The sequence below is a fragment of the Tachypleus tridentatus genome, chromosome 4 (genome assembly GCF_004210375.1).
Source record: "Tachypleus tridentatus isolate NWPU-2018 chromosome 4, ASM421037v1, whole genome shotgun sequence".
NCBI lineage: Eukaryota > Metazoa > Arthropoda > Merostomata > Xiphosura > Limulidae > Tachypleus > Tachypleus tridentatus.
Window position 1 is genome coordinate 96,185,166 of NC_134828.1, and position 23,748 is coordinate 96,208,913.

The 23,748-nt window shown below is 32.2% G+C and overlaps 1 protein-coding gene across 3 annotated transcripts in view; it reads right to left on the reverse strand.

Annotated features, from left to right (window-relative positions):
• The window catches only part of LOC143249725 (neuronal acetylcholine receptor subunit alpha-7-like), a 128,658-nt gene that overhangs the window by 40,710 nt on the left and 64,200 nt on the right, over positions 1-23,748 (reverse strand). The window contains exons 2-4 of one of the 3 annotated variants that reach the window (XM_076500043.1): positions 2,724-2,863; positions 640-684; positions 420-464 (exon numbers count right to left, since the gene is read on the reverse strand). In XM_076500043.1, coding sequence (XP_076356158.1) covers positions 420-464; positions 640-684; positions 2,724-2,863 — 230 coding nt within the window. The remainder of the gene's footprint in view (positions 1-419; positions 465-639; positions 685-2,723; positions 2,864-23,748) is intronic. The other 2 variants (XM_076500042.1, XM_076500041.1) reach the window with 2 other exon arrangements.

Here is a 23,748-nt window from a genome sequence, read left to right on the forward strand (position 1 = left end):
AGTCCACTGTCTAGCTTTATTTTGAAAGCCAATAACTTATCCACAAATGATTTAATATTTCGAAGAGTATTCCAAAAGTGATATAAGGTATAAAAGTTATTTTCAGAGAGTCTTTCAAAAGTTTCTGTAAATCTGCCGAGAGTACGCACGTATTCCTCGGCCTGAGGTGTTTCTTATATATCACCGATTAGATATCCAATTAAATAAATAATGAAACTACTAAGTGTCTGAAAGATAAAATCATTTTTATGAAAATAATAAAAATTGGACTTTATGAATAAATCATTTTGAAAATAACAGAAAAGTGTTTAGCATGTATTAGAATACGTTTAGTTTCAATTTATTTCCTCAGGGTTTCAAGCTGAATTTTATCACAATCATTTAGAAATTGAATTAGAATTAGTTTAGAGCTGACTTACCAAGGATAACCATATATTTGCAATTAACAGCTGATTCTTTTCATCCTATGGAAAAGAGAGAAATATGAAAAACAAATAAAAGCAATTATCTATTTTAAGTAGAGTTATTTAAAGCCTCCAAGTCGGCAGACTTTAAGAAAAAGTTTGTGACGACGAAAGGTGGCAGGAAGTAAACACACGAATAACTGGAAATTATCACTCATAATCCTACAATACTTACCAGATTTAACCATATGTTTGTCACAAGCATTTGATTTTTTTCATCCTAAGAGAAGGAAAAAGGCAAAGCATGAAAATTTCTAAGTAGACACTTTCATAAAATGAACGATTACATACTCTAATTATAACAGGCGCCAATATTATCAATCACTCAGCGGTATAATTTCTGTAGTATCATTTATCATCAGTCTTAGAGTGTGAACTACTAATATACAATATTGCATCTGTCCTTCCACAGTCATTAGTGAATCAACGAATTTCATGAAAGATACACATAGTCACTTAAAGAGCATGCCACTACTAGAAGAGATGTATATAAAATATACGCTATTACCAAACACACTGAAACTACTTGGTTTATAAATTAATTAGTTTATGAGTTTTCTGTTTTATAATAAACTGATATGTGTTGATGCAGCCGAAATTTACTTACAACTAGTTTTTCTGACATCACAACCTACTACAGTTTTGATATCAGTACGTTTTCCTGAAGTATTTGATAGCTTATTTTCAAGTTTGTTATTAGTTTTTCCTCATGTTAATCCTTATGGCAACCAACATCAAATGGGACGCACGTCAATGTGTAATTGCCCATTCGTAACTCGACATAAAATATCGTCAGCTAATGAGTTAAATGCGTTAAACTTATGTTTAATTACGGAACAAATTGAACCAGTCTTTAAAATCCTCGTTTGATCATTTTAACTCTTCTTTACATTTTTTATAAATTATATTTTTATGTGGACTGAGAAACAGCTTATGGCGGGTAATAACTGAGAGTGTGTAATAATTAGGGATTTCTATTGTAAACAGGGATATAAATTAATAAATACAACAATGGTGATTTGGTAATTTCAGAATACAGAACCAAGACTACATTTGCTACTTAGAAATTCAAATTTTCTCAGGCTTATCTCTGGAATACACTTTACTGGGAATAAAAAAACAACAACATTGTTTTGGTTTGTTGCTCAATGTTGTGAAACTCAGTGTGTCAGAAGTAGTGTTTACTATGAAAATACATACTAGGCTGTACTCATGAGCAAAAAAAAAAAAAGCGTTTATAGCTTGACCATGAGGTATGGTACAAAATAACATAAAACTTTTATTTTGAAGCAGAAACCTTATATTTGAGATTAAAGCAACTTCACGTGCCACAAAAGGCTGTATAAAATACGTGCTATAATCCATCATTCTTTTGCATCAGTAGTTTCCAGTGAGCCTTTGCACGGACTTTTTTATGAGCTAAAATATAGTTTATATCCTCCAACAATCTTGTCGTTCGAGGTACTTCCCGTCTGGTTTAGGCACGATGTCAGTGATATTATGAAAGTTTTTTTATGAAATTAATGGCTTTTGAATTTTAATGAGGGGCCGTATATTAAGATCAGAGTTCTACTGGTGACTATATATTAAAATGTAAAAAAAGAAAAGAAAACAGTAACTTCTTTCAATAATTTAAAGTTATGATCGATGGATACCAAAAACATGTAGTTTATAACAATTTTACTTTGAAACGAACTTATTAAAAATTCCTTTAAACATATATTCTACCATGTAATGATCAGTAAAAAGAAATATATCCTTGAAATATTACTGATTTTTTGTTATTTACGAATGCTATAAAATATCATGCTGTTGATATTTTAATGCTAAATACATTAGAATCTTTAAGTTCAGTAATATTGTACAATGTCAGTATCTGAATTAATATTTTAAATATCACATTATACTCTCTAAACTAAAGACAGAGGTCAGATAATCCTGAACAATTTACTACAAAGATCTATGATTTGTACCTTTAATATGGCATATCAGGCTTATAATTAAGTATTTTACTTGCTTATATCCATTTTTAAAACTAGTTATTTTTATTCAAGTGGCTTAGGTTATTTTAGAAATTAGTGTCTGTTAGGTTTAAAATGTCTGACGCATCACCTTTAGAGTAAGAAAGTTTTACTGCACTCAGACTAAACAGTAAACAATATAATGTAAACTAAAACACCCAAATTAATCAAATTGGAATTGGTATTTGTATTCACATATTACTCTTCATTTCAAAAATATTTAATAAAAATAACTTACCACATCTATGAGCTGCTGCAATGTAAGGCCGAAGCTCAGGAAAAGGGGATCTGACTCATTAGCGACTGGCCTTTCTAGCACATTGTAATCCCGCATTAGGTCATTAATTAATCTTCTTTCGTAGGGACCTTGTGATGAATCTAAGGAAACATTAAACCCATCTAGAGTTTGGAAGGCTACGATCTTTTTTTATACTTAGATAGAAAGTTTTCGTCACTGACTTCATGACTAAGGGAGTTTGAGTTAAACACTTTGAAAATAAGTGACTGGAGATTCATATGAATTAATATAATATACTGTTTAGGCTGTTTCTGTTAACGCCACCGTTAAGCCATTTTTACTGTATTATTGGATCCAAAATGATCAGTTGGAGATAATTTTGCACTCATTGTGTTTCCAGCAATTTCTGTCACTATCTCTGAGTATCGATACGTCAGTATCTATCAACCTGTTATAGCCATATCTGAAAAATATAGTTAGACGAATTATGTACCAAGAAAGAAACAAAGAAATCACCTAAAAGCGAAGGAAGAGTTTGGTATGAATGGTCATTATTATATTTCCACTAGGATTTTCTATTACCATTATTCTGATTCTTATCTTAAGATTCTAGCAAAAATATAAATAACATATCATTTATAGTAGGAGCTTTATGATTTCATCTGGAAAAAAACAGTGTTTTAGTGGCATTTACTATATAATACTATATTTTTGTATGCCTTAGGCTAATATAATGAGTATTGTTTATAAATTTCACTGATATATCAGAACTGTATTTATATTTTATATTCAAAATTATTTGATGTTTTCAGACTCACTACTAAGATTCCTGATTCTGTTATTCAAAATAAAAAAATAAACAAATAAGTGTAACATTTAATCTTGCGTCTAATTTAATAAAAACAGTTATATGGTTTTCATTTACTTGTAAAGTAAGTTCGAGGGCCTAATTAAAGAAAACACATTTTGTCTGATATCAAGAGACTGAGATATAGAAGTCTTAAAAACCGTTACAAGAATTAAAATGAAAAAGTAGAAATTATTCACTACTTTCAATTTCTATAATGAAACTTTAGAAAAAAACCTTCAGTAAATATCTAGTTGTAGTTAAAATGAAAATATAGTTACAAAATGTAACAACCAGTAATATTTTTAGGATATGTTTTGAATATACTTCAGACAATCAAAATATATAAAGTATTTCCCTAAATAATTCCCCTCTAATTATCACACTCCCGGATTTTATAAGGTTTATCTTGTGTGACAGCAGTAATAACATAACAGATAATACTCTACTGTAATTTACTTTTTTACGGTAATTTTGATTTGAAAAAAAACAAACAAACAAAAAACACACGCTTATTATCATTGAAATAAATCACATGTAAAAAAAAACACAAAATATAACTACGTAAACACTGTAACATCGTTTATCAAAATACGACACTGTACTTATGTTTGGTTTAAAATATGGCCCTTCATATAACCCAATTAGTCTTTAATGAGAAACTCCCTTTTGCAGTCTACAACGCCCCCGGAGGCGTTAATTAAGGGCAATACTGTATGTGTAATCGGTGAGGCCAGATAGAACAAATGCTGAGTATGATCGTTTATGAAACAAAACTGAACTGTTTAACCGTACATAAATACGGTAATTAGCAAAAGCTTTCAACTCTTCACAATTTGTAAGAGTAAATAAGAGTACATATTACTTCTTCATGGGCTCTTTTCAGTTAGAGCATGTTAGGATATCATATAAGCGGTTAGTTGATAATTACTAATTTAATTATATCCTCTGAATCATTAATTCTAATATCATTCGCGTTCAGTAAGTATGCCTCGTCTTGGGGTTTTATGTTTGTTTTACAGTAAGTATTAATGCTAGGTTCCTTTTAACTGTTTAAGCTATAACACAGATTACCTTCCCGATAAACAGAAAGAGATGTAGTGTGATAGTCATTGATCATTAAAATAAACTTAGGCCTTAAGCGTGTAAAAGGTAGTATACATTCAACTAATCACAAGTTAAAGTACTATAGAAAGTAGAAGCTTATTTTAATTGACAAGTCAGAATGCCTTAGAGCGTATTTTGAATGGCAACTATTGTAAAATTCATAGATAAAAACAACAACATGGAAACATATCATTTCTCTTAAACTACGTCAGAGATTGTGAGATACCAAATTCTACGTTTTTTAATTATTATGATTGTGTTTATTGCTCATTTAATATTTTCTTCTGTTGTTTAGTTCAGCTATGGATTTTTAGTTGCGTAATGATGCAAACTCATCTTGTACACATTATCATTTGTATTTTGAGTAAATATATATATATGTGTGTGTATGACGAATCTGACATCAGCTTCAATAGCGGTGATGTACAGTTACTTTTAATGTACCAGAAGAGTAGAACAGGTAAATTTATGATCGCATGAGTTGTACTATCGTGACTTACTCAATGATTAAATACCCTGCCAGAAGCTTCACAAAGAGAGAGTATCAAGATATAGTTATTGAAGGGTACAGTTTCTGCTGTTTGTCACTCCATGTTGATATAAAATAATATTATTTGAATATTGTATTTACTGTATGTTTTGTTGGGAACTAGATTTTTCCCCTGATTCCATTATTACTGATTTATTGATATTTATGATAAATTATTTATTAATATTGGTGCAAAGTGCCGGCCAGGCGTTGGTTTATCAACTGTGTTGACTATATTACTAGGCCTAGCATGGCCTAGCGCGTTAAGGCGTGCGTTTCGTAATCTGAAAGTCGCGGGATCGCGCCAAACATGCTCGCCCTCCCAGCCGTGGGGGCGTTATAATGTGACGGTCAATCCAACTTTTCGTTGGTAAAAGAGTAGCCCAAGAGTTGGCGGTGGGTGGTGATGACTAGCTGCCTTCCCTCTAGTCTTACACTGCTAAATTAGGGACGGATAGTACAGATAGCCCTCGAGTAGCTTTGTGCGAAATTCCAAAACAAACAAAGACTATATTACTAAGTGTTGTTATTATGAATAAATTGTATTTTTATTGTTGAACCCTGATCATAATGGTGTTTTCATTCTATAACATAACAAGGTAACTTAAATAACTAAGTTATAGAAATGAAAGAAACTGTTTCTGACAAGAAAGATAATCTTTGAATGAGAACAAACTCCTACGTTAACTTGCGAAGTTTGGATAGTTTCAATAATAAACAAAGAAAGAAATATAAAATACTAAAGTTAATTGTTTGGAAATATGTGTGGATTTGTAGTTTTTAAGCAACAGTGAAAAATAACCTAAGTGCTCCGAATAGTTAAAAAGTATAACTGTTATTTCAATTTGTTCTTAAATTTGTTATATCTATAACATTTTTGCTATTTATTTATTACTTCTGGAATTTTTCGAATGTATAAAGTATCACATGTACCTTGTGGTTAGAATATAGATTCGTAGAATAAAGACATACGACGCTAAAACACTAAAAGTGCTACAATTTTATTGTTATTGTACATTATTATAAAACAGCCTCAACACAATTGATTATACTAGTTTGGTATTACGACTTATAAATTGTCATTACAGCTACAGTTGCGGAAATGTTGAGAATTGGTAATGTTAATGTTTGTTTGTTATGCTTTTGAATTTCGCGCAAAGCTATACGATGGCTATCTGCGCAAGCCGTCCCTAATTTAGCAGTGCAAAGCTAGAGGGAAGGCAGCTAGTCATTACCACCCACCGCCAACTCTTGGGCTACTCTTTTACAAACGAATAGTTGGATTGATATTATAACATCCTCACAGCTGAAAGGGTGAGCATATTTGGTGCAACGAGAATTCGAACCCGCGACCCTTAGATTACGAGTCGAATGCCTTGACCCACCTGGCCATGCCGGGCATATTTTAATGTTTACTTTGTAATTAATGCTATTGAGAAAAACCAAAACATCTTTTTTTTCTTCTAGCATTCTAATTTACCATATACATAAAACTATAAGTTTAGCTTTGTATGTTGGTTATCTCTCGAATAACATATAAATATTATCTGAAAAGGGAGACAAGAAAATGCAAAAATAAAATTTTTCGGTTATCTTAGTCTCTCCAAATGATTTCATTACACAGAAAGATCCCACATCAGCTAAACTCGCATATAATATTGAACATAAGACATAAAAGAAAAGAAACCGAGAAAGATAATAGTTCTCTTTAGAGATGACAAATGACCTTTATAGCAGCGCGTGATAACTTTGGTTTTAACGCATAAAGAGGTGAAGTAGACGGAATGAGGAGAAGACAGCTTCGTAGGTGAGCGCGAGAATTGTGCATTTTATGATCAATTCCTTAAAGACGTAGTTTGTGATAGAGATGCGTCGAAAGTAAAGAAAACAATAGCATTGCCAGGGTAGTATAATAGAAGGATAGGCAATAATGTGTTTTGTTCTTTAATATGACCTGTATAACTTACATGTTAAAACTGTAGAAAGAACAATGTGTTCCAATTAGTAGACTTCTCATAACATTATCAAATACCAATATTTATCACAAAGAAGACTCACATTTAAGTTCTCGAAGAACAATATCTTTTCAATTTTCTGAGTGTGAAGATTGGTTTGTTTGTTTAGAATTTTGCGCAAAGCTAAACGAGGGCTATCTGCGATAGCCGTCCCTACTTTAGCGGTGTAAGACTAGAGGGAAGGCAGCTAGTCATCACCACCCACCTCCAACTCTTGCGCTACTCTTTTACTAACGAATAGTGGGATTGACCGTCACATTATAACGCCTCTCCCGCAGAAAGGACGAGCATGTTTTGTGTGACGGGGATTCGAACCCACGACCAGCAGATTACGAGTCGAGTGCCTTAATCAGATGGCAATGCCGGACCTAGCTCCTGTGTCCACGGAGGGGAATTAAACTCCTGATTTTAGCGTCGTAAATTCGAAGATTTACCGTTGTACAAGTAGGAGACGAGTGTGGAGAAAGTTTGATTTAATAAAGATAAATTATTTATTGAAATAACTAGCTGTAACTTTAGATTAATCTTTACTGTCACAATATGTTTCATTGAACGTCTCTGTACTTGATCAAATTTATTTCTTGCTTAAAGTTGTGCGACAGCATCAGAAAGAGTAAGCAAATTTGGAATTTCGCATAAACACGCCCTCAAGTGACACAGTGGCATGTCTGCGGATTTACACCGCTAGAAACCGCGTTTCGATACCCGTGATGGGCAGAGCAGAGATATCCCATTGTGTAACTTTGAGTTTAATTACTTACAAACAGTCGTATAAACACATATGTAAATTTATTTAACATGTTTGAAGTCTCCCAATTTGCATGCGTATTGGTATGCTCACTTATTTTATTATGAATGTTAAAACTTATTCATTTAATAAATTTAAGAAAAAAAACGCAAACATTTCCTTTAAATTCAAGTATCGCGTGCCTCTGGACTTTTATCACAAGTGTGTATGGGTTTTAATTTATACATTTTAAGGAGAAATTAGTGCTTCACAACAGAAGTCTATTTTAATATTAAAGAAATTTTTTTTTTAGTTACTAGTCTCTAAGTAGAATGGAGTTAAAGGAAATGAATCTTTTCATTTTGTAATTAATCCTTAATTTATGAGATGAAAAACAAGCAAATAGAAGACAAGTACGTATATAAAGTTTGAATAATGAAATCAAAGTCTGTAAAGGATGAACACAATATTTATATCTCAAAATCTTCGCTATACAACAAAAAATACTTATTATTAATAACGTTATTGTAACCATAAGGTTTTTATCTTTCTAAATCATTCATTTTCGTTATCATACAAAGTATCTGATTACGAGATTCTGCGTATAATTTCATCTTGTATTATATTTAATTAACTACAAGTAATTGTCGTGTCTGTAGGTTTATATGCAAATAGTGGCTTGAATTAAATAGGTACTTTTATAATCATTATTATTATTAAAGAAATAAATGATAATTATAAGTGAAACGCACAACTGATGGGGGTGTTCCGAAAGTATTAATGTATGAACCTCATAAGACTTTAATAATACACTAAGTGAACAAAAACTGTTTGTTTAGAAAACCTTCATATGCTTTATAACAATAAATTAGCTCTTGAATAATGAATAATAAAAAGAAGAGTTATTAACATCTGCTATATGAAAAACTATTGTTGTACTTTATAGATAGTTTGACGGTCCTGCATAACCAGGTTGTGTAAGACGCTCGACTCATAATCTGAGGGTCGCGAGTTCGAATCTCCTTCACGCCAAGTACGCTCGCTCTTTCAGCGGTGGAGGCGTTATAATGTGAATGTTAATTCTACCATTCGCTGCTAAGAGAGTAGCCCACGCGTTGGCAGTTGGTGTTGAGGATTACCTATCTTTTCTGTAGTCTTACACTGCTAAATTAGGTACGGCTACCTCAGATAGCCCTAGTGTTGCTCTCTGTAAAATATAAAATTAAATAATGCAGTTTGAATATTTTTATATGTTTATTATATTCCTAATAATTTCATTGTGGAGAAGATTTATATGTAATTAAGAACAAAACAACACAATGGGCTATTTATGCTCTGCCTGTCGAAACTCGGTTTTTAGCGTTATAAGTCCGCAGACTGTGCTAGTTAGAGGCTACGGAAAAGAAGATAAATATAATTAAATAAAATGTAAAATTAACGACATTTTACAAATGTAAAATATTTTAAAGTTGAATATAAAGGAAAGCGATAAAGAATGTACATCAATACACTGTGTAAACTTACAATTAACAGAGAACCAATCCTAATGACACTTTTGTGTATTTACTCTTGGTTTTAAGGGCGACGCTGACATAAGCACTTAAACTTATGATATTTATTTTTCAAATTTGACATTTGCACAACGAAACGTTTCAATGATTTATAACTCACTTTACTGCGTCAAACAAAATCTGAGTGTATGGAGTTAAATCAATTTGGTTCGAAATATTTAACCTTAAATAGAGTAGGTTCAGGTTTTTCTCCAGTCATACTTTTCGTTTAACAGCTGGTTTGACTTCATGTATATTAATGTTAAACTTAGTAAAATATAACTACACTTTGCTTGTAGGCTAAGTAAAAGGCGCTCTTAAAACCTGCTAAATGGTATGTTTCGTAACTGAGGAATATTCAACATCATGCGATATATATATTATAACCATACAATTCTCAAGCCATAAACCAAAACAAATTAACATGAAATTTAGAAAAGTTTTTTTTTTTTTTTAAATACGCTGCACATTTTCAAGAAAAGGATCTTCGGGTACAAGCTAAACGTGGGATTATAAAATAAGTCCTAGGTTTTCGAGGTGACTGCGAATAAAGGACCCACATTGTGGTGGGGATACACTGTCTATCAGTTTATTTATATATATAACGAACGTTGGAGTTTAAAACTGTTATTTTTCCAGTTCCGTATTACAAAGTGGAGAATTTGCATGGTTCAAGCACTACAGTTATGTCCTGTTCTTTCTGCTATGGAGATTATTATATGCTGTAAATCCTATTTACAGATTGTGTTCATTTGATTATTTGTAAAGAGAAAAATATCATGAAAACAAAAGAAAGCTTATCATTTGTAACTAAATAAGACATTAATTAAAAAATAAACATTCAAATACAGGGAGATTAATATTATGTTAATTCTATTAAAATAATTTGTCTTATTATATTGTTTAAGAGAAAGATCACAATGAGACAGCAATGCCTTATAATTTTCAACTGTTAACCAGAGGATGGAAGAATCTGTCAGCTGTACCATACTGCCTGTCATTCAAACCAAATGTTGACTACCCTCCTTGTAATGCACACACATACTTAAACTTCAGGACAATTAACAAACAATTTTCTGAAAATAAGGAAATACTCTTTAAAAGATTTACTATCATATTTATTTACTATAATATCGACGTTTGTGTAAGTTAAATTTATATTTAGAAATGCATGTAACTTATATTGTTAAATCTTTATTGCGAAATTTCCACCTATTCGCTAAAGTTGTATAAGCTTTACGAGTGTAAGAATCAACAATAAATGTTTCACGAAATCACTAGCTTGTTGTTGAACGAACTAAAATTTTTAGAACCTTGCCTTTACGTTTATAAACCGACGCGCCGTGAGACAGTATAAGTTCTTGGTTTGTTACAGTCGGTATAATATAAACATCGGAAGCTATAACTCTTATTAATGGCGAAACTATAAATATTCGATCAGGAACGTTTATAGATTTGGAACATTATGAACCTTTTAACTTCAATGAATTACTATCGGAAGTTAGTATTTCTACGAATACATTGTATAGCTTCGAATGTGAAAAACTCGCGTGTGATGAGTGAGAAATAGCGAGCTAGCAGTTGAGTGAATTGTACCGATATCGACTTGAAATTAATTCGCTCATCGTGAATTATCAGTTCCAGGCCAGATAGAATGCTTAATATTGTTTTCAAAGTTAGTAAAACTTATAATTTATATAAATACGTTATTCATTATTTGTAATAATTGTTATTATAAATTATATTATTGTGTGTGTATTAAAATATATTTGTATCAAGAAAAACGACTTTGTATATAAATCTTTTTGGTAAATATCAAAAATATGATACATTTCGATATTTAATTAACTTTTATATTCAGTTTTAAAGCAAAGACCCCCTTTTGGCACAGTGGCATTTCAGCGAAATATACTACTAGAAATCAGGTTTCTAATAGTGACAAACAGTTCTTTGTGTAGTTTTGAGCTTAATAACATCAGCAAATTAAAAGTTAACTCAGGTTCAAGTTGTTTAAAATCGTTATACTTATCATAATAAACTGGAGGCTCGTCCGAGATAAATTATAACACCTAAAAACACAAATGATTTGTATTATGTGCAATACTATTTTATTTCAAAATATAATCAAATGTATTGAAGTGTTCGATTAAGTTTATTCATGTATTATTTAACATGGTTGTGAGTATGTTAAGTTGTTGAAAGATAGCATCTCCTGTTACAAATATAAAGTTAAACTGTTTACCTCAATACTGATGGCAATAAAAAGGTCAGCAAACAAGACAAGCGAATTAGTAAAACATAAATGATGTTTTTGATAAAATAAATATTAATCTACGAACTATAGAAATAATTCCTAAAATGTTATCTTTTTATTATAATTTCAGTCTTTGTCATTGCAAGTTTAGATATTGGTTTTAGTGTGAGGAAATATTGAAAACTGGAAACTAAACTGAAAAACATTATATTTTTCAAAACAATACAATACTCGAGATTTAAAGAACAGAGAATGATGTGTAGTTTCTCAGTCCTAAAATAATATGATAATTGATTAAATCAAATAGCGCTCAATATATTCAGGACTGGCCCACCAAGAAAGATTCAATAATATGTCAATGCATACTAATCCAGATATAAAAAAAAAACAAAATTGCTTTTTTAATATTTTGTAAGGATTAATAAAGATAATGTATGATTTAATTATTTCTTATAATGTTTTTAATACTTGAATAACAGTAGTAATAAAACCTCTATGATATTGTTAACAAATATCCTTTATTTTAATATAAAATGGAAATAGTTTTTAATTAAATTTAAAATCTAGAGAAGGAAAGGTTAAACAAATCTTTATAAAATATTCTAATTAGAATGAAAGTATATCCACAGAATAATATCTGTTTCACATCTATATGTAAATGATCATCAGATATAAAGTTTAGTTAATCTGTATCGACTTTAATAACTTATCTTAACATTCATAGATTTAGCTGCAACTTGTTTTAGACAGCTATTTAGTACCTTATACCAGAATAGCCGCTAAACATCTTAAACAATAAGTATCAGTTTTGATTATTAGCGACAGGTAATAAATAGAAAAAGGAAGGACTCTATAACCGATCTTCCTCAGATAATCAGCTGAATATGTGATCCCAGGTCATTTGATTAGGTTGGGTCTACTTAGTGAATTACTGATCATAGAAACAGACTTTGATTGATTGGAAAAGAGGAAGAGAAGGAAACCTTAAGATTTCAGTGTTATTTGTATGATCAAGGACTCAGAATGTCTTTGTCTAGTTCAAAGTGTATTGTTTTTTTGCCATCATTTTTTACAATATTTTTCTTAAAGTTGACGCGTCGTTTCAAGATGTATATTAGACGTTTATAGCTTATAGTGGTGATATTTACAGGTTAATAAACTGCAGACTTCTTCCGTATTTGAAAATTCGGATATTTTGCCGATAAAAATGAAAGAGGAAGAAAAGCTGGATTCTTAAGTAAATATTGAATATGGAAGTAAGCATTTACATTCCTACCTCTAGGGAACTAATTTATATACTCCCGACGGCTAAGCTGTAACCATGAGGGCTTATAACTCTAAAATTTGGGTCGCGATACCAGTGGTAAGTTAGAAAAAACGTTGTCTCTAACGCTCCTTTGCTTGATAACAAGCTAACTAACTAATTGATTTTAACAAATGTCAGATTGTGGATCTGAGGAACACGGTTTGTATCCAATTGTGTAAAATGGTACTTCGCATCTTTCGGTACATCATAAGAATAACGACCAAACAACACTATTCTAATAGAGTAGCTCGAGAACTGGAATTTGTTTTAGTTTACAAGCTGCTTTCTTTGTAGCCTGTCAGTAAAATAATTAAGAACAGCTAGCCTGTAGCTTTGCGTGAATTTTAGAAAAACAAAACCGATGATACACTACATGTGTTTGCGTGTGCAGTGATTTATAAAAGGTAAACATACATATTTACTTAAACAGATTTGTTTATTATTGTTTTACTTTGCTTCGTATACCGAATGAAATTCGGCTTTCGAGTTTCCTTCACCATTTTGTTAAATTTAACAGGGGACTAGAAGATACCGCACTTCATAAGTGAGAGAAGCTAGAACATAGCTTAGTAATACGATATTCAATATACAGAAAAAGTTTTCTCACACGTATGCCATGCTATTCTGATTGTTTTATTTGATCTTTGAAGTGATAGTGGAAGACAAATCAAGCTATTAAACAATTATTGGAATTTTATATTTACTGCACACATATTGATTTCTATCGATTAAAATGTCTATACAATCAGCAGTTTAGCAAGTTGCCAAGAGTTTTATCGTGTAGAAAAGCAAAGAAAAAAAATCTCTTCACAAAATAAACAGTAATAATATCAGTATTTCTCAAGAAAATTTATATTTATATTTGTATTTGTATTTATATTTGTCTCTTCCTTGAAAATGAGAAGAATGCTTGCTTTCAGAATTTTGACAACTTGACAAAAAGTGTTTTTATAAGTGACAATTTGCAAGTTGTTGTCACTGCTTTGACATGAAGAAAGAGCATCTTATAGGCGATGGCTAGACAGAGCTCCATGACAACTACGTCAATGCATCTCCTTGTATATCAGTTGATTGAGGTTGGGTTTTGGAAGACAGATGACATGCTTCGAGGACATTATAGACACCGGGTTATAAAACTAATATATGTAGTTTATAGCTGGCTCATAAAAGATATAAGTGTTACATACATTTTTGAAGAGATCTTATAGCAGCTCAACCTTCTTATAAGTGGCGATATTCTATATATATACTCACGTAAAATATTTCCTAAGATGTTCAAGATTTAGCTTTAATGTGTTAGTTGTTTGCTATGCTAGGTAATGGATTTGTCATTAAAGTTCATAAGTATGACGATTATTCAAATTAATTGTTTGTTTGTTATGAATTTTGCGCAAAGCTAAACAAGAACTACCTTTGCTAGCATCTATAAGTTAGCTGTGTAAGGCTAGAGGGAGGGCAGTTCGTCTTCACCACCCACCGCCAACTCTTGGACTTCTCTTTTACCAACGAATAGTAGGCCCGGCATGGCGAGGTGGTTAAGACTTTCGGATCGTAATCTGGAGTCACGGGTTCGAATCCCCGTCACATCAAACATGCTCGCCCTCTCAGCCGTCGGAACGTTATAATGTGACAGTCAATCCCACTATTCGTTGACAAAAGAGTAGTCCAAGAGTTAGTGGTGGGTGGTGATGACTAGTTGCTTTCCCTCTAGTCTTACACTGCTAAATTAGGGATGACTACCGCACATAGCCCTCGTGTAGCTTTGCGCAAAATTCAAAACAAACCCAACCAAACCAACGAATAGTGGCATTAAACGTCTCATTATAACACCCAAGTGGTTGAAATGACGAGCATGTTTAATGTAACATGGATTCGCACCCGTGATCTTGAGATAACGAGTCGAATGCCCCAACACCAGGCTTATTCAAGTTAATATTAAAACAAACGTTTTATTTTAGCCTTTGACAACATATAATTACTTACTATTAAATATATTACGTAAAAAAAAAAGCAAGTAATGGTATGTGCCTCCGGGATAGGAATTCAAATTTGATACTTCAAGCTAACAAGGCCAGTTCTGTACCACAGAACTATCCAACAATACACATCGCCTCCCTCTAATCAGGAGTGTAATCATTGTATGATAAGTACAATAAACAAATCACAAGAATCTATTACAGACTGACAATTATTTATTTAGCTGTACCATGAATTATCGAACTAATAGCATTATTATATCATAATAAGTAATATTAAACATTTTACGTGAAAAAGCGAAAAATTATTTAGGAACCGGAACGAAAGATCCCTAATAGAGCACTGACTTAGTCAATTTTGGCATATCAGGCATGTTAATAAGAATTCCTGTTGATATGGGAAGTATTTATTTGTTTTACAATTTTTATTAAAATAAATTATGTTAATGACCACATCAGTCCATGTATTAGACGGTAGAAGCATCTACCCAGCGAGCAGTTTATAATTAAAAACTATTCAGAATTAGAAAATTACACTCTCTGCATAATACCATTTACAGCCATTTAATTTTATAATAAACATAGATATACCGTAAAAAAAATAATTGTAAAAGTTACAGTAAAATACTGACATATCAGTTTCCACTAGTATACTGTAAATTCTACAGTACGCTGTAAAATATTAAAATTACACTTAAATATTATAATAGTATAATTTATGGTATATTTTACAATAAAATATAAATTCAGTTTATTGTAAAACTGTAAAATAATATTACTTTATCCCTAATTTTTACATAAAAGTAATGTACTACGTTATTTGTATAGGTTATTTACTCAATAATTACATTATGTAACACAAATTTTGATCCTGAAGAGTATGTTATTTCTTAATTGCTTATATTGTTATAGTACAGAAAATTACCATTATTCCCTTCAAACTATGCTTTTGTGAGCTGGATAACGAAATTTATAAATTAACCTATTTTCTTTGTAAAATCTGGCAAATTTGCACATTTTCATTCACATAAGGTCTGAATAAAACAACATATGAATCAAGATTTACATGTATTTATACTAAAGTTATACAAAAATGTTTAAAAGTGAGTAGGTTTTCGAGATTTGCGACTGTAATGTAAATCACTTTAATGTACCAGCCCCCAAATATCGTCTCCCATCATGTTTTCGTTATACGGTCCCAAATCACAAAGCAAAGTTTGAAAAGAAAAATAGGTCTTTTCCATTTATTTTAGGCATAAGCAACTGAAAAATAACACTTTCTGCCCAGGAACAAGAAAAATGTAAAAAATTTGTTACATAGTGTTATCCAATAAATATATTGTATTTAACTTGTATAATAATATAATAGTTTAGACTGACTTTATGACACATAAAGTCTGACCTTTACACTACAACTCACACGAGTAATGTAATTCTCTAGTTTCTATGATGTGAATTAAAGTTATCAGTTCTAGTCTAGGTATAAGTCATCTGCAAGATATTTGCATACTTCTCTCTTTCTTGTTTTACGAAAATCTCCAGATACAGTAAAAAACATTTCGTGATGTAATAGAATTTGCTAATTGCAAACAGTCATATCAAAGCTTGAAAGAATGTTTTTAATATATATGAATTGCATACAAAGTGTGTTAGCTATGCTTATTGAACATACTAGAGTATTATATGTAATAGAAATGAGAGTTATAAGACCTCATAGTCACAGAGTCCATTCACTCATCCATACAGATTGTGTATAAAATAGTCATTCTCTAATTTGTAATTACGTTAAATAATATGCCTTGCTTGTTTCTTACCACTCTTAGTGTAATGATAATCCTAGACTTATTAGTGAAGATGGAGGTGGGGGGGGCAGTAACAATGGCTTGTCCCTACACGACGGTAATCCAATCAAAGAAAGTTCATTTAAGATGGAAATCTCAGAAGTGAAGCCGTTAAAGTTATTTAATAAGATCAGAATGAGCGTGCTACTTGTAAATGATGGTTTTAAGAGTTTCTAAAACTCAACCAGGATGGCCGTAGTTATAACTTTCGTCCTATTGTTGTTTCAGCTTTAAAGTGAATTCTTAATACTAGCGATAGTAGAATCGATAACATCTGAAGTAAATTTTAAATGCAATCATTTCCATGGTGTCTGTAAGACACATTCTATTTGTACGTCTTTATTTAAGGTTGATATAACCTGGTTATTTTAGTAAAAGTGAATTTAGCAGATAGCCCAATGTGGCTTTGCTATAAAAAAAATACATAAACACATATATTTAAGTAAAAATGAGAAGGTCTATACGTAGTTCAACATAACATCTAAAAACTAATAAGTCAAACATTCTAGTTCAATTAAAAATGGGAAGAAGTAGGTTAATGGTATATGTACCAAGATAGTGAATTCTACGCAAAATCGAGCCTTTAGGCTCGTAGATTCGTTGTAAGAGTTACGATCAAATGTTTGATCGGGCAACATTAACTCAAATGTTGGCAGTGGGTGGTGTTGACTACCTGCCTGACTTCTGCCCTGCAGCTCAAAGTTACGGACGCCTGTATGTATCATATATAGTCCTCGGATTGGTTTGTGAGAAATCCCAAAACAAACAAACAAATTATTCAAAATGAAGTTATAAATATTTCATCAACGGTATCAGACTGAATCGAACAAAGTATTTAAAATACAGCACTGCAAATATTATATAATTGGTACCACACCGAAGCAAATTATTCAAAACTAAGTTATTAATATTTTATGAGTGGTATCACACTGAATTGCCCATCGCCAGTAAAGTGGTAACTCTACCGATTACGCTAAAACCAGGGGTATGATTCTCCTTGGTATGCTCAGCAGATAGCCCAATGTGACTTTGCTATAAGAAAACATTCACACACTGAATCAAACAAAGTGTTCAAAATACAGCACTATAAATATTATATAAATGGTACCACACCAAAGCAAAATATTCAAAATGAAGCACTATAATTAATTTATCGGTGGAACTACACAGACGGTGACAAAAAACATAAAAGAGTAGAAAAGTTACAGACAGGATGATTAAATAACTACAGTGGGAAAATCAGTGGAATAACATGAGCTCTAATTAAACAAATAAATATCTTTAGGAATTTGAGCCCTTATTTAATCATTTATTTGTTTGTTTACGTATTGAGTAAGGAGCTGAGGTAATTTACTGTTAGTTTAAAAATAGTAATAATTCCTCGTTCCAAAAGCCGAAATGATACAGTGAAATAAAGTTGATTTTTCTATCTAATCAGTGGCGCTAATTAGCAAACTTTATAAATATGAATTTCTAAAGTTTGATATTTGGAATATCATTAATTAAAAGGACAATAAATATTAATTACACTAGGAAACAAATGTTTTCTCTATTACTAGAAATAATGCAACTTTGAGTAATTTAAAAATGCTGATTTTAAAAACGGCGTTGAAGATTACTGGTCGCCTCTAGTTTTGGAAGTTTAATAAATTTATTCAAAATATTCTTATATGTCGTAAAAAATAACATTTTTCTTTAATGCTTTATTTATTCATTAAAAATTGCTTTTAAGAATATATAATCTGCATGATTTGATACGGGCGATTTGATTAAAATTGTTCATTCTTGAGGATGGTGTGTAGTACCTAATTTTTTTCCATCAGTGTACCAACATTTGTACAACAACACAAAGCATCATGTATGCTGTAGTGAGGAGCAAGATTTTGATGGGGACTTTATTAAAATAAAACTCTTATTCCTAAAGCTTAATAGGGCCTGGCATGGCCAAGCGCGTAAGACGTGCGACTCGTAATCCGAGGGTCGCGGGTTCGCGCCCGCGTCGCGCTAAACATGCTCGCCCTCCCAGCCGTGGGGGTGTATAATGTGACGGTTAATCCCACTATTCGTTGGTAAAAGAGTAGCCCAAGAGTTGGCGGTGGGTGGTGATGACTAGCTGCCTTCCCTCTAGTCTTACACTGCTAAATTAGGGACGTCTAGCACAGATAGCCCTCGAGTAGCTTTGTGCGAAATTCCAAAACAAACAAACAAAATAAAGCTTAATAAATTACATTGCGGTAAACAACAGCCAAGAAGTTCCCCATGCTGCTTTGATAGAGATAAGTCATGAATCAGATCATTTAGCTCTTCATGTGTGACCAGATGAGGCAGTTTAAGTTGAGATGCCACAGGAATAGAACTACTAGATGAAGAGGATGAAAGTGATTTATTGTCTTCTTTGCGGAATAAATTTCCTGTTTCCAAATTCACTGGTAAATGTGGCACTGGAAGGTCATTCCTCTGAAGTACTGGTTTCATTTCATTAGGTATACTTATTATAAAGCTAAACAATACATTACATACATTACGTATTGTTTAGCTTTACCTGAATATCCAAAAACATTGGTAATTCAAAATTATCAGTCAGTTTGGTGATCTTTGAGCTCACGTAATTGGGATTTCTTATTCAGCCACTGTGTCAAGCCAGATATGCTAATTGTACAACAGAGATGTGGAACTCAATGTATTTGTTTGTCACCAGATTTACACCCAAAATAATGATAGAAAGCTACATTTACCTTGTGTGTGATGTTTATTCTCGTGAAATTGTAATATATTTTTCGAAACTTTTAGTTACGTTTTACACTTTCAGGCTTTACTTGAATTGGAGGCAGCCAGCATTTCAAATGATTTTCTAAACATTATAAAATAAATTATTTTTTACAGAATTAAAGTTATAAGATTAAAAAACAACAAGAAAATTCTGCAAAATTTCATTATATCGCGGGTATGATGTGATGAAGAAGATTGGTCCTTTTTAACTGTATATGGATCAAGACGAAGTGACCAACTGAGTGAACGAGAGGCGTTTAATTCTGCCCTTTTTATACTCAGTTGAGGAAACACTCTAGCAAACTGAGCACGTGAAGCAAAAAAGATGCAATTTACTGAAACTATATCGAGAATAAATAATTTATATGAACAATATATTTGGACTTTTACAGCAATACAATATAGTCTGTGTTTGAAGTTATCAAAACATACATATTTTACCTATTAAACTGTTCAAGTAAACTTACTTTTACAGCATAAAAATATTATACAAAGTAATTGTATTGTATATCATGTAGGGGTGATAAAGTATTGAGATATTACAATAACTCAAAAGCTAGGGATGATGGACGAATTATAACTACATATTTGAAACCAGCAACAACAAACCATTTCGAATCACTTAAGCTTTCTCAAGTTGCAAACGTTGTCCAGTGTTATAAGCATAATCAGATGGCATTTCCTGAAGAGTATTCTGTAAAAGTATGTCACAATTTAAAAATTCTCTGAAGATAAATCAAACATTTAATTTCTTTTTGTTGATGGAGATATACACAAGGAAGTAAAGACAAGATTTAAAAAAGCAGATACTAATTTTAGAGAATTAAATACAATACGGAAAAATGTAGGTGTATCTGTTAAGATGAAATTTTAGTTGTTCAATAGCTTGGTTCTCAGTTTTGTTATATAGCTGTTAAAGATGCAAAGAGCTAGAATAAATTGAGTCTAGACTCAAAATGTTTAAGAGTGATTTTGTAAAAAAGATAATGAAGATCAGATAACACTAGGTAACAACATTTTTACTTTTTCTTGTTCCTGGGCAGAAAGTGTTATTTCACAATTGCTTATGCCTAAAGTAAATAGAAAAGACCTATGTTTCTCTTCAAACTTTGTTTTATGATCTGGATAATGAGATTTTCAAATCACCCATTTCCCAGTACATTCCAGGTAGATTCAGTGCTGAGTAGCTGATAGAGAATTTTCTCGAATTTACAAGGATTTTTAAAGACCATTTAGAATTTTCTAGAACTTTCCTCAGCAATATGTATTTACAGGGGCTCACCTCTTACCACTTCAGTTTGGTTCTAGCTGCCTAAGTGAGTGAATACATAGATTTATCAGATATGGCATCAAGAAGCTGCAAACATTCTCCAGACGTATTCTGTTATGTATGTGGCCAATTTATCATGGCAAGAGCGAAAAGTACTACGTAACAGAATCTGCTAAAAGGAGTGTAGCCTATAAGGCATGCCTGTCGAGGATTAAGACAAACTCTGGGCACCTAATTTTACCTGCGAGCAGTGCAGAAAAACTTTAGAAGGTAAGACAGACAATTTTTGCTTGCTTGAATAATAAGATGTTATATTGTACAAATTTTAGACCTTTTAAAATTTAAATATCTTTTAATTTTATTTAAATTTCCAATAGTATAGAAAAATATTACATATGAAATTTTTTGCATGAACCTCTTACACATTAGGTGTGGATGAAATAAATTTGTTTTTCATAATAACAATTTTGTTTTGCTCTTTTGTAGGATGGTACAGAAGAGAAAAGAGAGCCACAAAATTCCAAGAATTTGGTGTGAACCCACTGACCACTCAAGCAATTGCTACTTCTGTATAGTGGAACCTTCCAAACGTCGGGTTGGCAAGAATGCATCTGCTATCATGTATTTGGACCTTCCATCATCCATCGCTTCAGCGTCACACTGCCCTGAGCTCCCTGTACCCACTCCGCCACATAGAAAACAGCCATCCTCAGAAGAGAGCAGCAAATCAGAAGAGGAGATTAACGTTGAGGATCCAAATTATAATTTCATTCTGTATACCTCAAAAAGGAATATAACACTGCCAAGACCTTGATAGATGCCTTGAAGTATGGTGAGTATGGCTGGGATATTATCAGACCACTTCAAAATGTTGGCATTCCTAAGGAGACTTTACCAAGTTTCCCTGTTATCTTTGCCTTTGGGACAGCAGGAACACTGCAGCGCACTACAACAGAAAGCACTGGCCACAACGATCCGAGTTCTCTGTGAGGAGGCACAATGTCAAGTGTGAGCCACTAGTGGACCTTCAGAATATGTTGTTCCCACCATTCCACATAAAACTGGGTCTTATGAAACAATTCGTTACAGCTCTTGATAAGGTTCTGCAGCCTTCAGGTACCTTCGAGACATCTTCTCTCAGCTGTCTGAGGCAAATATCAAAGCTGGTGTCTTCGTTAGAGCACAAATAAAGAAGATCCTGGAGGGCACAGAATTCCTCAAGAAGCTCAGTAGGAAGGAAAAAGAGCTCGGGGCAGCTTTTTCTCAGTGGTTTGGGGCTTCTTGGGCAATCAAAAAGCCGAATGTTATGTGGAACTGGTTGAGGCTCTGGTGAAGAACTATGGCAAAAGGGGCTGCAGGATGTCCTTGAAAGTCCGTATCCTCGACAATCGTCTTGATAAATTCATGAAGAACATGAAAGCATACTCAGAGTAGCAAGGCGAGCGCTTCAATTAAGATATACTAGACTTTGAACGCCGCTACCTAGGAGCGTATAATGAAAACATAATGGGAGACTATATTTGGGGGCTGATACATAAAAGTGATTTACATTAAAGTCGCAAATCTCGAAAAAACTACTCACTTCTAAACATTTTTTGTATAACTTTAGTATAAATACATGTAAATCTTGATTCATATGTTGTTTTACTCAGACCTTATGTGAACGAAAATGTGCAAATTTGCCCGTTTTTACATAGAAAATAGGTTATTTTCTAAATTTCATTATTCAGGTCACAAAAGCAAAATTTGAAAGGAATAATTGTCATTTTCTGTACTATAACAATATAAGCAATTAAAAAATAGTGCATACTATCCAGGAACAAAATTTGTGTTACATAGTGTAATCCTACAAATGAGGAGACATTATGAGAAAGAAGTAAACACAAATCAATTATATAAGAGCTAAACTTATATATATATTGTTCTCTACAAGTGGGTGTCGAGAAAACCCACTCGTAGAGAACAATATATATGTAACAACGGCTCAGTTGTGTTGAGAATTTTTTTTTTTTTTTACTTAGAGGAGCGACACTTCGACACTCAATTACACAACCCCTTTCAAACATGTGGTCAGCTTCCGATCAGTTACATCTTTCTTTCTTTGTGACACTGACGATGACCGAAGAAGGTCGAAACGTTCTTCGCTCCTCAACGTAAAACATTTTCTCAACCCAAACGAGCCGTTTTTACATATGTAAGAGCTAAACTTGTTTAGATGGAAATAATATGGACATGTTCTAAGAAGTGAGATGAATACCTTTACCAGAAAAGCAATGGAATTGAGGCCAATTGTAAAAAAGACGCATAATAAGACCGACCATACTTGGTGTATAACAAAAGAGAGGAATATAAAAATAAAGACTTGGATAGAATAGATGTTGAAGAATAGACAAAGGACCTGATGCAGTGAAGAACATTTATAACTGTTTGATGAATCACTTGAGATTTGAAATGCACTGATGATGGTGTGTTTTTTTTTTTCAAACATTTGCTGTAGTAGTAGAACAAATTTCAAATTTTCTATATACAAAATCTTAAAACGAAAAGCGAAATAGTTGGGTAATTTTCTCAAGGTTACTAGTAGTTCATAAAACTAGAAAGGAAACCGTTGATTAAAAACCCTGCCTTTCGATGTGTTCGACTTTTCCAAGAGTCATTCTGAAAATATGCTAAGAAATCTTTACTCTGAAAAGTTGTAGATGTAGGGCCAAGATCTACAACTATTTCAATTTGTTCTCGAGTTTTGGTTGTTTTTCAAATAGACATTTTTATTATCAGCGTTACATTGACTTTTATGCTACATTCACAAAACGATAGCTTACTTATTGTTAAAG